The sequence below is a fragment of the Astatotilapia calliptera genome, chromosome 3, assembly GCF_900246225.1.
Source record: "Astatotilapia calliptera chromosome 3, fAstCal1.2, whole genome shotgun sequence".
Taxonomy (NCBI): Eukaryota; Metazoa; Chordata; class Actinopteri; order Cichliformes; family Cichlidae; genus Astatotilapia; species Astatotilapia calliptera.
This window is the reverse complement of record NC_039304.1, coordinates 49856700-49869888: the sequence shown is the minus strand read 5'-3', so window position 1 is coordinate 49869888 and position 13189 is coordinate 49856700. Positions and strand designations below refer to the sequence as shown.

Here is a 13189-nt window from a genome sequence, read left to right as displayed (position 1 = left end):
CTGCCGCGGATCTGAAAATTGTGGTGTGCCCCTAACAGTTTTATTAGAGAAGCTCTCTCATTTTAGTCTAAACAACAGCTTTCCAGTAAATTTCCACAGACAATGTTCCCTCTTATCTATATTTTCCCAGGCAAGCATGAGCGAGAGTCTGCAGCTTTCTACTTCTCAAGGACACGTGGTCTCATGCCTTTATTTTTCAGGCTGTGTCCACTTAATACTACACTATATAACTTTATAACACTTTTTAATAAAAAGCATAGCATTATTGAGGCACAAAAATAATGACAACAATAGTCATAACCTCAAACCCAACCCCCAGCATCTTTTGTTTCTTGTGTTTTGTTTACATGTAAAGTAAATGTAGGAGCGTGATGAGCCGTGCTTGCGGGTCCCGCGAAAATTTGCAAGCAGATTTGCGTCGCAAAAACGCGTTTGGCTCGCGAATAAAACCACGCGTGTCAGTTTTTGTGTTGCATTTTGTACCCCTCGAGTTTGAAAAATCTGAGCAGAGTGAAGCTGACCCCCCAGCCACTTGAAACGTAAAGGCAAATAGGCGGAGCGGTTAGTGCTACGTTTGTGCAGATTTGTGCAGGTAAAATGAGCGTTTGTGCTGCTACAGTTTCTGAGATATTAAACTTTATTTTATAGGTCACCATCCCCCCAGACTGCTCCAAAACCGACCAAAATGGTCTACTTTTTTAGTGCTAAGTTTGTAAGTAAGTTTGCTAAGTTAAGTCCCTCTCCTCCTCTTCAGTTCGCCTCAACATACGCTCGTCATATTCTGTGACATGATTTACTCTGAGGTGTTTGACAAGGTTAGTGATGTTGCCACAACCATACATGCCAACCGTCCCGATTTTTCCGGGAGAATCCCGAATTTCAGTGCCCCTCCTGAAAATCTCCTGATTTCCCACCCGGACAACAAAATTGAAAAACCATATCACAGAGTTCATAGCGCGGCCGAGCCAATTCCAGTCTCCAACAATGACGGCAGCTGCTTAGTTTTAATATTACTCTTATTTCTCTTTCTGGGTCGCAAAAAAACCTTTAACATATTTTCAGGTGAGAATGTAGCTGTGTAAACTTCAAATATCCGAGCCGACACATCGTCTTCAAATCCCCGCGGGCTTTCACTACTCGGGTTAAACATGATATATGAGTCACTTTGATAACAATAAAATGTTCTTGTTTGGCTTTTTCAGTGTTTTATTTGTTCGTGAGTAAATCGGTTTGGCTGAGATTAAAGTTATTAGATTAGATTAAATTAAATTTAACTTTATTAATCCCTCGGGAGGGTTCCTCCGGGGTTTTCACACAGCTGAATAAACGTCAAACAGAAAACTGACTAAAGAGAAGTGTGAGAAGGTCGAGAGTTTACGTCAGCGCCCGGTTATATTTTAGATAGCAAGGAGCAGACGGCAGAGTTTCACTCCACCGAGGGAGCTCGTGACGTACTACCCGGCTTTCTTTAGACCGCGAAGGGCGGGTCCTCAGGTGGAAGCAGCCTCTGAATTTGGACACCCCGCTGTTTCCAGGCCGGCCAATAATAACGGTGACATTTAACGTATTTTATCCGATAAAGAAACCCTGTAAAATGTATTTATCACCCCAAAACAGCCCTTTTGAATTGTCTCCCTAATTCTGAGGTCTCAAGGTTGGCAAGTGTGGCCACAACACCTCACTCTTGGAGCACTTTTTTGCCACATGTATCGCAAACCACGTCTCAGCTGTTTGTGGAGGTAAAATACGTCCGCACATGACTCCAATTACGCTCAGCCATTGTTGGGAGTGCGCGCGCCAAGGGGCTGCGAGACATTTATACAGCCGTATTTCGCACATGACTATGAAAGGCGGAAGAGGAAGTAGTTCCTTTGAATGTAGACAATCCGAATGATATACAGTGGGGCAAAAAAGTATTAGAATTAGGGGTAGAAAGAATCTAACCATCATGCATTCTCACTAGCAGGTTTCAAAAGCATTATGTTTAGAAATAGAAATAAATTTTTAGAAAAGAGAGAGACCCAAACAAGTAAAAAGATGTATTTGGACAGTGACTCAGATTTTAGTTTAAAAATGACACGAGAAAGTTTCCAGGAAATAAAATAGTCATGAATAATAAATCTGGAATGCACATGTCCTGTTAGCTGTTTGTTTGGTTAAGTCATTTTTTATTCCTCTTTAAATACCCCTAAGCATAGAAAATAAATACAGATTTTTCAGGTTCTCCAAACTCTCAAAGTCACAAAGTCACAAACATTTAAAAGACAAAAAGAAAAAAAAAAAAAAAAGAACAAATAACAGAAGAAATAAATCTTTCTGTTAGTTTCTGGTTTTCCCATCATAATTGTTCCTTTTATGTTCTTACTAACATAAAATACTAAATATTAAAGACAGGTCTTTAGCCCAGTTCTACCAAAACCAGAAGAAAACACAGAGCTCAGATTTCTTCTTCTCTGGCTGTTTCCTTTTGGGATCACAGTTTAATCCAGTTTGAGTTTTTCTGGAGCTTTTTGCTGCTCCTGCTGGTTCCATAAAGAAAGCAAACATGCAGAATAAAATGTGAATTCAGCAATCTTTAATAATTTTGTTTCCAAAGGTTAAACCAGTGCTGTTGTATACCAGTAAACCTGCCGTTTAAGGGGGATTTAAAGCTGGTTTATGGAGGTAGTTTGAATGTGAGTGACGTGATAACAGCGCGCTGGCTGTCTCACTCTCTGTGGATCTGCTACAAAGCTTACAGTCTTTAGTTTAGGAGTCTTCAGTCTGAAGATGTTTCCACCTTAACTTGCTCTGAATATCTTTGTGTGGTGCCCGGCCACTCTGAGGAGTTCCCCAGACATCAGTTTTGGGTCCTCATCTGTTCACATTAACCAGAGATACAATTTAGCTTATCTGCATAGATTGCTGTTTTTTGAAAAGCTAAATAACTGGTTGTTCTTATTATTTCATGTGATGGTATACACTGACCAGGCATAACAGTATGAGCTCCAGCCTAATATTGTGTTTACCCTCCTCTTTGCTGCCAAAACAGCCCAGTCATCAAGATATGGACTCCACACAGGCAGTGTGTTAACAAAAGATCCCATAAGTCCTCTCAGCTGGGAGGTGGGACGTCAGACATGTTTGTCCAGCACGTCCCACAGATGATTGTGTGAGTTGAGATCTGGGGAATTTGGAGACCACCTCAGACTTGTTGTTGTGCTCCTCAAACAGTTCCTGAACCATCTGTGCTTCATGGCAAGACGCATTATCCTGCCGATGGCAGTCACAGCCATCAGGGAATACTGTTTCCCAGCAGACCAATACTCAATACAATCTTCTGTTTACTTTCTATCAGAACCAGGACTTTATGTCAGCAATCTGAGCTACAGCAGCTAAGGTTTGGACCACAGAGCCAGCCTTCACTTCCTACGTGTATCAATGAGCCTTGGCCACCCATGACCCTGTCTTTGGTTCTTTCTGTTGTTTCCTTTGATCACTTTTGATAAAGACTGACCACAGCACACCAGGAACACCCTACGAGTCCTGCAGTTTTTCAGATGTCCTCACTCGGTCATCTAGCCTCACAGTTCAGCCCTTTTCAAACTCGTTTAAATCCCTACACTTGAATTTTTCCTTTACCTCAACTTAAAGACTAACTATTCACCTACTCCTGATGTAGCCCTCACACTAACAGGTGCCATGATGAAGCGGTAATCAGTGTTATTCACTTCACCTTTACCTTCACCCATGATGTTATGCCTGATCGGTGTATGTCGGACAGCTGAGCCTTCATCATTTGTGTGGATGCGTGCTCTGGCACTGAGCATTTGTGTGTTCACACGCTCAGCTTAAACACACGTCTGTGTGCTTTCACTGTTTGTGAACGAGTTCTTGAATTGTTGGTGAAATTCACAAGTGATGCTCTTTGTTAGCATCATCATCATCCTCAGTTCAGGTGAGCTCCTGCAAGACACGAGGTCAGAAAGGAAATCCAGATTCTTGTTATTATGATTGTTATTGTATTATTCTAACATGAAATATTAACAAATTAATTCAATCACCCACAGTTCATTGATTGTTGACTGACAGGTTAGAGTGTTACCTGTGGCTCTCTGTCGATATAAGGACACCATAATAAGAGTGGAGATGAAGTACGGACAGAACACCAGCAGGTAGCGCATCAGTGCAAAGTCAGAGTGAAGATGACTCGAGTTTGGGTGTGGAGCTCCTGAAGTGGGCGGGTTTGCAGTCTTAGGTTTACCTGCAGAGAGAATCACACCTGTTTAGGTGAAGGTGTTGATGAAAAAAAGAGCTGAAATCAGAGTGAAGCTCCTCACGTTTGACAGTGATCCAGCTGGATGGAGACTCTCCATGACCGCTGATGTCACACTTGTAGAGGCCTTCATCAGACCTGGAAACATGCTGGATGGTCATGCGACCTGTAGACTGGTTCCCAATAAAGACACCATCTTTATAGAAAGCAGCTGGGAGGTTGGAGCCGGTGGTGTTTGTTTTACAGAGCAGAGTGACGTCATCTCCCTCCATCACAGGGAGGACAGGACTCTGCAGGATCACTGATCCACCTCAACACAGAGACAAACTACAGCATTTCATCCATTTACACACAGCTTCATCAACACTAACTCCACACACTCAGCTTACCAGTGACTGTCAGGTTAACCATGTTACTGATGGGACCCTCTCTGGACTCACACCAGTAAACTCCACTGTCCAATGTGAAGATGTAGCTGATGTTACACGAAGAATTAGTCGAACCAGCTGGTTTTCCCCACCCATCTCCACACTGAGTCCTCTGTCGTTTGCTTGTGTTTCTCCTCAGAGTCCATCCAGCAGAGCTGTCGTCCTCCTCACAGCTCAGAGACACAAACTCTCCTTCAAACAGCTGAGAGCTGCTGGGACTCACAGTCAGGCGAGCTGTGAGGAAAAGTAGTCAGACATTACTCACTGAACCTCACACTTTTACACTTTGAGTCTGTCTGTCGTACTGTCAAAAATGTATTTTACTGTCATTTATTCCAATAATCTACAGCAGGGGTGTCAAACTCCAGGCCTCTAGAGCCGCTGTCCTGCAGGTTTTAGATCTCACCCTTGGCCAACACACCTGAATGACATGATTAGTTTATCACCAGGCTCCTGGAGAACTTCAAGACATGTTGAGGAGGTAATTTAGCCATTTAAATCAGCTGTGTTGGTTCAAGGATACATCTGAAACCTGCAGGACACCGGCCCTCGAGGCCTGGAGTTCGACACCTGTGAGCTACAATTTTCTTCCTATTTATATATAAATTGTATTTTACCAACTTATATGCTTTAACTCTAAGCTAATGTAGAATTTTATTCACTTTTTTAAAATCAAGTCTTTGACTTCATGAAAAGTAAAAGTGGAAATTCTTATTTCTTCCATCTCAGTGATTTTTATTAAATTGAATTAAAGATCCTCACTGGTCTCTGAAGCTGATGGACATGTAAATAAACTGCAGTTTAATTAAACTGATTTTATGTTTCTGCTGATTATTTGAAGAATAATTCTTCCTACAGTAACAGGTATGCGCTGCTCATAACTGAACCTCTCATGCTGAGCACATCTAATTATAATTACTTTCCAGAAACACTAAAGTCAGACATGGTGTCAGAAAGAAAATGCAATACTACCAAACAACCAGAAGAGGTCAGGATACAGACATTTGTGAAACAACAAGTGGACGTACACGGCTGACACAAACACACTTACTGTAGTACTGAGGTCCAGGATCTAAAAATGATGCAGTGGGACCGACTATCAAAAGATTCCAGTGAGTGTAAATACAATGTCTTGAAAAAGGATTCATACCTCTTTACACATTTTATCACTTTATAACCACAAACTTAAATATTTCATTGAGATCTTCTGTGACAGACCAACACAAAGTAGCACATAATTGTGAACTTGTATGACAATGATACATGGTTTTAAAAAGACTGAAGAGTGTGGCGTGCATTTGTATTCAGCCTCCTGTACTCTGATACCTCCAAATACAATCCAGTGCAGTCAGTTGCCTTCAGAAGTCACCTAACTAGATCATAGAGCTCACCTGTGTGTGATTTAGTCTCATTATAAACACATCTGCTCTGTGACGGCCTCAGTGGTTTGTTAGAGAACATTAGTGAACAAATCATGAGGACTGAGGCACTCACCAGACAGGTCAGGGATAAAAATGTAGATAAAGTTATAGTAAGGTTGGGTTATATATAAAAAAACAAAGCAAAAAGCCAAAAAGGCACTATTCAATCCATCATCCAGAAATAGAAAAAGGATGCTGCACTCCAAGACATGATCATCCACCTAAACTGACAGACCGAGGAAAGAGAGCACTTATCAGAGAAGCTTCTAACAGGCCCACTGTCCATTTGGAGGAGCTGCAGAAATCCACAGCTCAGGCGGGAGAGTCTGTCCACAGGACAACTGTGAGTGTGTATTCCACATATCTGGCCTGTATGGAACAGTGGCAAGAAGAAAGCTATTGTTGACAGACAAACAAAGGCAGTGTTGGGGAGTAACAGAATGCATGTACCTGTGTTACGTATTTAAAATACAAAATGTAACTGTATTCCATTAGAATTACCTTTTTTAATCGGTGGTAATCAGAATACAGTTACTTTGTTGAAATAAATAGAATACACGGTGGTCATTTCCGGTTCCATATGTTTGGCTGTCCCCTCTCTATGCCTTCTCCAATTTTGTGGATTGAAAGCAGTCGGGCGAGGGTTTAGCTGGGCATGTGTCATATATAGCATGGCTGAGAGCGGGTTAGAGAAAAACACGTGTCCTCTTTTTAAAATATTTTTATACTCAATTTCCATATGGGATGAATACAGTTTCTCTGATTCTGATTGCTGGAAACCGAAACAAAACACACAGTAAGGCTCTAATGTAAGCGTCCTGTTATTGTTGGTGGCGTCAGTTACACAATGGACCCAGAGCCAGCAGTGCACGGGCAGGAATGCATTTCTTAATTGGAAATGGGCTGATCAACGTACTATTGCTTTGCGATTGTTATTACTATTAGTGAAGGATACTCGCGAACAAGCTAACATTGTTAGCTGGCGTTAGCCGAGGTTAGTTCATAGACTGCAGACTGTTAGGCCAAATACTCATGTACGCCCGTCTGTACTTGTGTTTTCGCCGGACTTCATAAGTTTATACGGTGTCTAGAACGCAGTGTGTGATGAAATCACAGCTCCTGAGTTTTTGCAGCCATCTCCTCTTAATTCATTTGTGATTATTATTTGCAATGGAATGACACATGGCATAAAAAATATACATGATGTACAAGATTTCTTTAAGAAAGAAAAAAAGAATTTGAACTGATTTGAATTGAACAAATATTTAAAATATAATTGATCATATTTGGAGCAGCTTTCAGGATCTCCACGTATTAACATGCTGGTTTTAGACTTGAAGGATAGCATTAACAACCTGCTAGCAGCAAGTAATCATTTTTGCATAAGTGCTCCAATGTTTTTGGTTACGTCTGATACCCACCAGCTTGATAGCTAGCTGGGGGTTCAAGGCTTGCTAGAGACGGCGAGAACACCGAATTCCCAGCAAATCATTTTCAGACCCCTGCATTCTTTCGCTGCTCGGGTTGAACATGATATAAAAGTCACTTGGATAATTGAAAAATGTTATTGTTCGACTTTTTTCAGTGTTTTATTTGTTCCTGAGTAAATCAGTTTGGCTGAGATTAAAATTATAGTTTTCACAGCTGTAGGAGGCTACCAAGGACTTGAGACTGGGAAGGAGATTTGCCTTTGAACAAGACAATGACTGGAAACATACAGCGAAAGATACAATGGAATGGTTTAGACCAAAGAATATTCATGTGTTAAAATGGCCAAAGTCCAGATCTAAATCCCATCGGTGGCGAGACTTGAAAACTGCTGTTCACAGATGCTCCCCATCGAATCTGCCTGAGCTTGAGCTGTTTTGCAACGAAGAATGAGCAAAGATTTCAGTCTCTGGATGTGCAAAGCTGGTAGAGACATACCTCAAAGGTGTGTAGAGGAAGGTGGCCCTACAAAGTATTGATGCAGAATCCAAAACACGGCAAACCAGATTTGATTTGCTTAAAATTTTGAAAACCATGCATCTTCTTTTTCTTTTTTGTACCACTTCACAATTGTGTGCTACTCTGTGTTGGTCTGTCACAGAAAATCACAATAAAAATTATGTTTTTGATTGTAAGATAACAAAAGTGTAAAAGTTCAAGACCAACAAAATCAAAGTTTTTCAAGGCACTGTGTACAATTCACTCTGGATTAAAGGAAATCCAAAATAAATTCAAACTTGCGCTCACAGTTCTTGTTTTTTAGATAGATAGATATTCGGTACTGTAATTAATCCTTCAAAAAGAACATTTCAAAGAAATCATTAAAAGCTAAAATTTACCATGACGTCTGTGCTCTCTGCGATCATGTGGAAACTATGATGTCTGTAGTGGAAACACAAGGGAAGTGAAAAATCTCACTTCATCACTGGATGTTCCCTAGAAGCCTGAGACTGTTGTATCCAAGGGATGATCCAGCCCTAACTATTGGCTTTAGCAAAAAAGAAAAGAGTTTCTGTCTCCTGAATCCAAACTGGAAGCTGGTTCCACAGAAGAGGGGCCTGAAAGCTGAAGGCTCTGCCTCCCATTCTACTTTTAAATACTCTAGGAACAACAAGTAGGCCTGCAGAGCGAGAGCGAAGTGCTCTAATAGGGTGATATGGTACTACAAGGTCATTAAGATAAGATGGGGCCTGATTATTTAAGACCTTGTATGTGAGGAGCAGGATTTCGAATTCAACTCCTGGATTTAACAGGAAGCCAATGAAGGAAGCCAGTCTCAGACCAACAGAATAGACCCAGCAGAAGAAGCTACTTCCATTTAGGAGTTTTCAAGGCCTCTGAGGATTTCCTCCAGTTTTTATCCATCTATTGGTATCAAGACTGCATCTGTGAGGATTTTCTGCCACAGAAGGAATTTTCCGCGACTGCTACAGCTGCCAAATATTTCAAGTGTGTACTCGTCCATAACTCAAATAGAAGAACAAATATAAGAGGAGGAAGACTCTGATTTTAGCCCTGCTTCGCAACCTGCTCTTCTACAAAGAAAAAGAAGCATCCTTGACCTGAGATTTTCATCATAAACTGGTTTCCCTCTTATTGGACTCAACAGACCGTGGGCAACATCCAGAACCACGTCTAGCCTTCCAGTGTCATCCAGGCTGCCCAGCTTTCTAGCCTCATTTCCACCAGTCTGTGAGGAAGTCTTACTGTGAGGACCTTACAGGGTCCAATTGTTCAGCACTCCAGTTTGCTTCATATCAGGTCCTCACCGGTGAAGCTATGAGCCAACTGCCTTCGTTCCACCTGCGCCCTCTTTAAAGAAGAAGCTCTCACAAGCATCTGTCTGCCGCTCTGCCTGGGAACACTCCAGACACTGAGCCACTGTTATTTGAGCCTGAGCGTCCAAAGCTGCCTAAATGTCCTGAGCTGGCAAACCTCAAACACTGAGTGTCCTGAGTGGGTCGAACCTGAGCAGCCGGTGTGCTGGATGGTCCTGTGTTGTCTGTTGTTATATCCAAGAGTAGGACTGGACTGCTACCATGTTCCTGCCAGGCTTCCACAGGGTCTTCACTGCCTTTGTCACCAGCTGACTGTCAAACCACTGGAGGGTCCTCGCCTCGTTCTTCTTTGACACGCTTCTCATCTATCTGACGTGCCCCGCCTCCACAACCTCCAGAAAAGTCCCATCACCCTGCTTTACTCTTAACTGCCCTTCTGCTCTGCTTGGTATTTGAGTCGACCTCCTGAACTGCTTTTCATCAGGTAGCAGAGATGAGCAGGCTTGAAGGAGCTTTACTGTAACAAACTCTGGCTGTTTTTGTGCTAAAGTTCTGAGAGGCTATTAAAAGAAGGAGCCACTGTCCTGTCTAACAGTTAGATCCCATGAAATACATCAAAGATTTGGACAAATGACCCAACACCTGTAACAACATCCACCCAAGATACACAGACTGGTGTTGCTGCACAGCAGCGTATGTATCTGCATGTAAATGATGTTTCTGTCACTGTGCATTTGAGATGTGAGTTGAAGACTTGAACGTTGTTGTTTCCACGTGTGTGGGCATCATGGGATCATCATGGGGTTAGCACTGGTGCCTCACACGAGGGAGCGTGGGTTTGACTTTGTTCATGAATTTGCAGAAGTGTTGATTTTTTTCCATGAAATTTAGATGAAAATATTTTTCCAAAGAAATAAAGTTTCAGTTTTAATGTTGTTTAAACATCTTTCAGAATCAACATCTTTGTAACTTGTTTCCACGTTAAGTTATTTTGTACTTGTGGGATAGTTTATCAGTTTTGTTGTCTATAAGACCCACAAACATTTCTAGAGAGCAGCAAACATACAGATTTTAAGCTTTGGGTCTTTTCTTTCTTCCTTCTTGCTCAGGCAGCGGTTAAAGCTGGAAAGTCTTTGCATGACAGCTGCAGAGAGGATGTGGTGTCTTAGAGCTGCACCACAGCCTGACCGTCAGTACATCAGCAGCAATAAATGCACAAAACATGAGATCATTTTGCTTATTTCTGACTTTCAGACACTGGTAACAGAAGCTCACTGACCTTGGTGTGTCGTGCAGATCAGCACTGCAGTCAGAACTAAAAGAAAGCAGCAGGTTAGTCTGAGGTTTCACACTCATGAAGACGACAGTGACACCAACATTTTCCACTTCACTTCTCTCAGTGTGGGGCTGTCTGGTCTGTTCCAGTTCATAACTGTCCCTCTCCTCCTTACTGCCAAAGTTTAAACTCTTTAAACTGGTTTGTGACTAAAGTCGGCTTCGATTATCTTTTAGGCAAATGTTCAGAAACTTGCGAATACCAAAAGGAAAGAGATCTTAAAACTGTAGATAGGTGTGGATCAGCCTGAAGGATAAGGTGTGATTGTTTAATACTGCAAACATCGGTTACCAGTGATACCATTTACTCTGAACTCAACCTTAGATTAGGGCAGGAGAAAGGGATTCATATCTTCTCTCAAAAATCCTAAAAACTCTGAACACGACGACTGTTTTAGAACATTTATTGCAAAACCTGCAGACCAGCTTTACACTCTGACATGTTATAAACCCGCAAACTTGCTGAACATTGAGTTTCTGAGGTTATTGTTAAATCTCAGCATCCATAAAAACATATTGTACTTACAGAGGAGACACAGCAGCGTTGTTTCCTCCATCCTGTGTCTCGGAAATGTTACCAACACTCTGGTCCGCTCATGCTCACGTCTTTTAAACCCTCCTCCTTCCTGTGATTGACTCTGTTGTGGTTTTCTCACCTTTTACCTTCTTGCCAGCTTCTTTAGTTTTGCAGCATAAAGTAACAAAGAAGAGATAAAACTTAAAAAAAAGGTTAATATGAAGAGAAAACAGCCACAGATGATACGTGCATGGTGCGTTCACTGACAGGAAAATAATGATGGTTTTTTTTTTTGTGCGTTTAAGCGAAGAACCTGAAATTTCTATTTTTAATCTGAAAGATTCATAAACTTTTATTTGTCTTGGTTTTTTTTTTTTTTTGGTTTTTTTTAAGTATTGAACCTAAAACATGTTTTCTTATGTAAATTAAGTCTCCAGCTGGTGGGAAGAAAAACACAAGCTGCATTTTTTCCTTTAGGTGTGAGCAGTTCAGCTGAGAGGAAGTGAGCTGCGGGTGGGGGATTTTCTTTTCTTTAACAGGAGTGTGAGAACCGCTCGCTCCTTTAACCACTAACATGTACATTTCCTCAGGTTCAGTAGAGCAAAAACATACACATGATAAACCCTCAAACCTGAGGTCTGACATCTGGCTGTGGTCCTGAATCGACATCACTCATCCACAGGCCTCAGTGCACAAACTAAACGGCACTTTTCAGGTTTAGCTGGAGGTAGAAATGCAGTGAGGACAAAGGAGCTTCTGAGCGCGCTCAGAGCGCTGTTCTGTTCATGTCACTTGTTTCCAGGTGAGATGAAGTTCAAGCAGAGCAGCGATGTGGAGCTGAGTGTCACTTTTCTTATTAATGCTCAGTTAATCAACAAGCATCACAGCACACAAGAGCTTCCCGATGATCCTTTTTTCATTTGTTTGTGAAGTAAAGTTATTTTCAGCACAAGTTTACTGATCTGTTGAATCAGCTGATGCAAACAAACTGCTGAGCAGCTTCATGTGGAACAAGCTTGAACACCTCTGCTCTCTCAGTGCAACAAACAGGAAACCACAAACGTATAAATGATTAAATCTTTGTGTTATAAAATAAAAGCATCACTGAGGTGAAGTGTGGAGGAGCTGCTCAGCGGGTTCCCTCAGTTTTCCACATAATGTGGAGGAGTTGTTTTGGCACATGGTTCAAACAGAAAACACTTCTTCCTCTTCAGTGGAAAGCTATAAATAGACACTGATGTGACAGACAGACAGGTGCTTTATGTATGAGCTGTATACTGTGTGTACGCCCACTGCAGGCCCCACTGTGGGTCTCGCTTAGTGTCAGCCTACTCTATGAGCTCCACACGGGCCTCAAAGGCCAAACAATTCAAAAGCTTCACCAAAACAAGACACCACTCATGTAGCTGGACCCAGGCTCAGCCCACTTATGCTCAGCAGTGCAGAGCTATCCAAACCAGAAAGGCTTTTACTTTGAAGGATTCTGCACTTCCCTCTGAATGAAGGGAGCTCAGAGCTCTGATTGTGGAAGAAAACATCAAAGGCAATCTGAGTTATTTTTACTGTCACGTTATAAAATGTGATGTTCTAGCATCATGTTATTCTTCTTTAGCCTTTCATGGAGGAAGCTTTTCAAACTGATAACATCAGTGCTTCTGTACGTGTTACATTTAGACTGTTTTACAGGAACATCTGTAAAAAGTACAATATAACAATTCTGTGAAGTTACTTACAAGTAACGTGTTTAAAATAGTTTACTGCTTCACAAAGGAATAAGAATGTAACGTCCACAATTAGACTTTAATTGCAGGAACTTTTAGAATTTAGCAGGACAGAAGCAAACGCATAATTGAAAAAATAATAATCACAAAAAAAATCATGTCAAAGTATAATGAATTAACTTCATGAATCAAAATGTATTTATCAAAATAACGTGCTTGAGCTAATTCTGTTTGAGATGAGATGGA

The 13189-nt window shown here is 41.5% G+C and overlaps 1 protein-coding gene across 1 annotated transcript; it reads right to left on the bottom strand.

The window, feature by feature from the left end:
- Window positions 1-2553: 2553 nt before the first annotated feature.
- Window positions 2554-11272, bottom strand: LOC113019761 (high affinity immunoglobulin epsilon receptor subunit alpha-like). Its single transcript, XM_026163580.1, has 6 exons — window positions 11232-11272; window positions 10650-10685; window positions 4645-4917; window positions 4320-4565; window positions 4085-4243; window positions 2554-3945 (listed from the first exon to the last, which is right to left on the bottom strand). Exons 1-6 carry the CDS (start codon window positions 11260-11262, stop codon window positions 3929-3931), a joined length of 762 nt encoding a protein of 253 aa, XP_026019365.1. The 5' UTR covers window positions 11263-11272; the 3' UTR covers window positions 2554-3928.
- Window positions 11273-13189: the final 1917 nt, after the last annotated feature.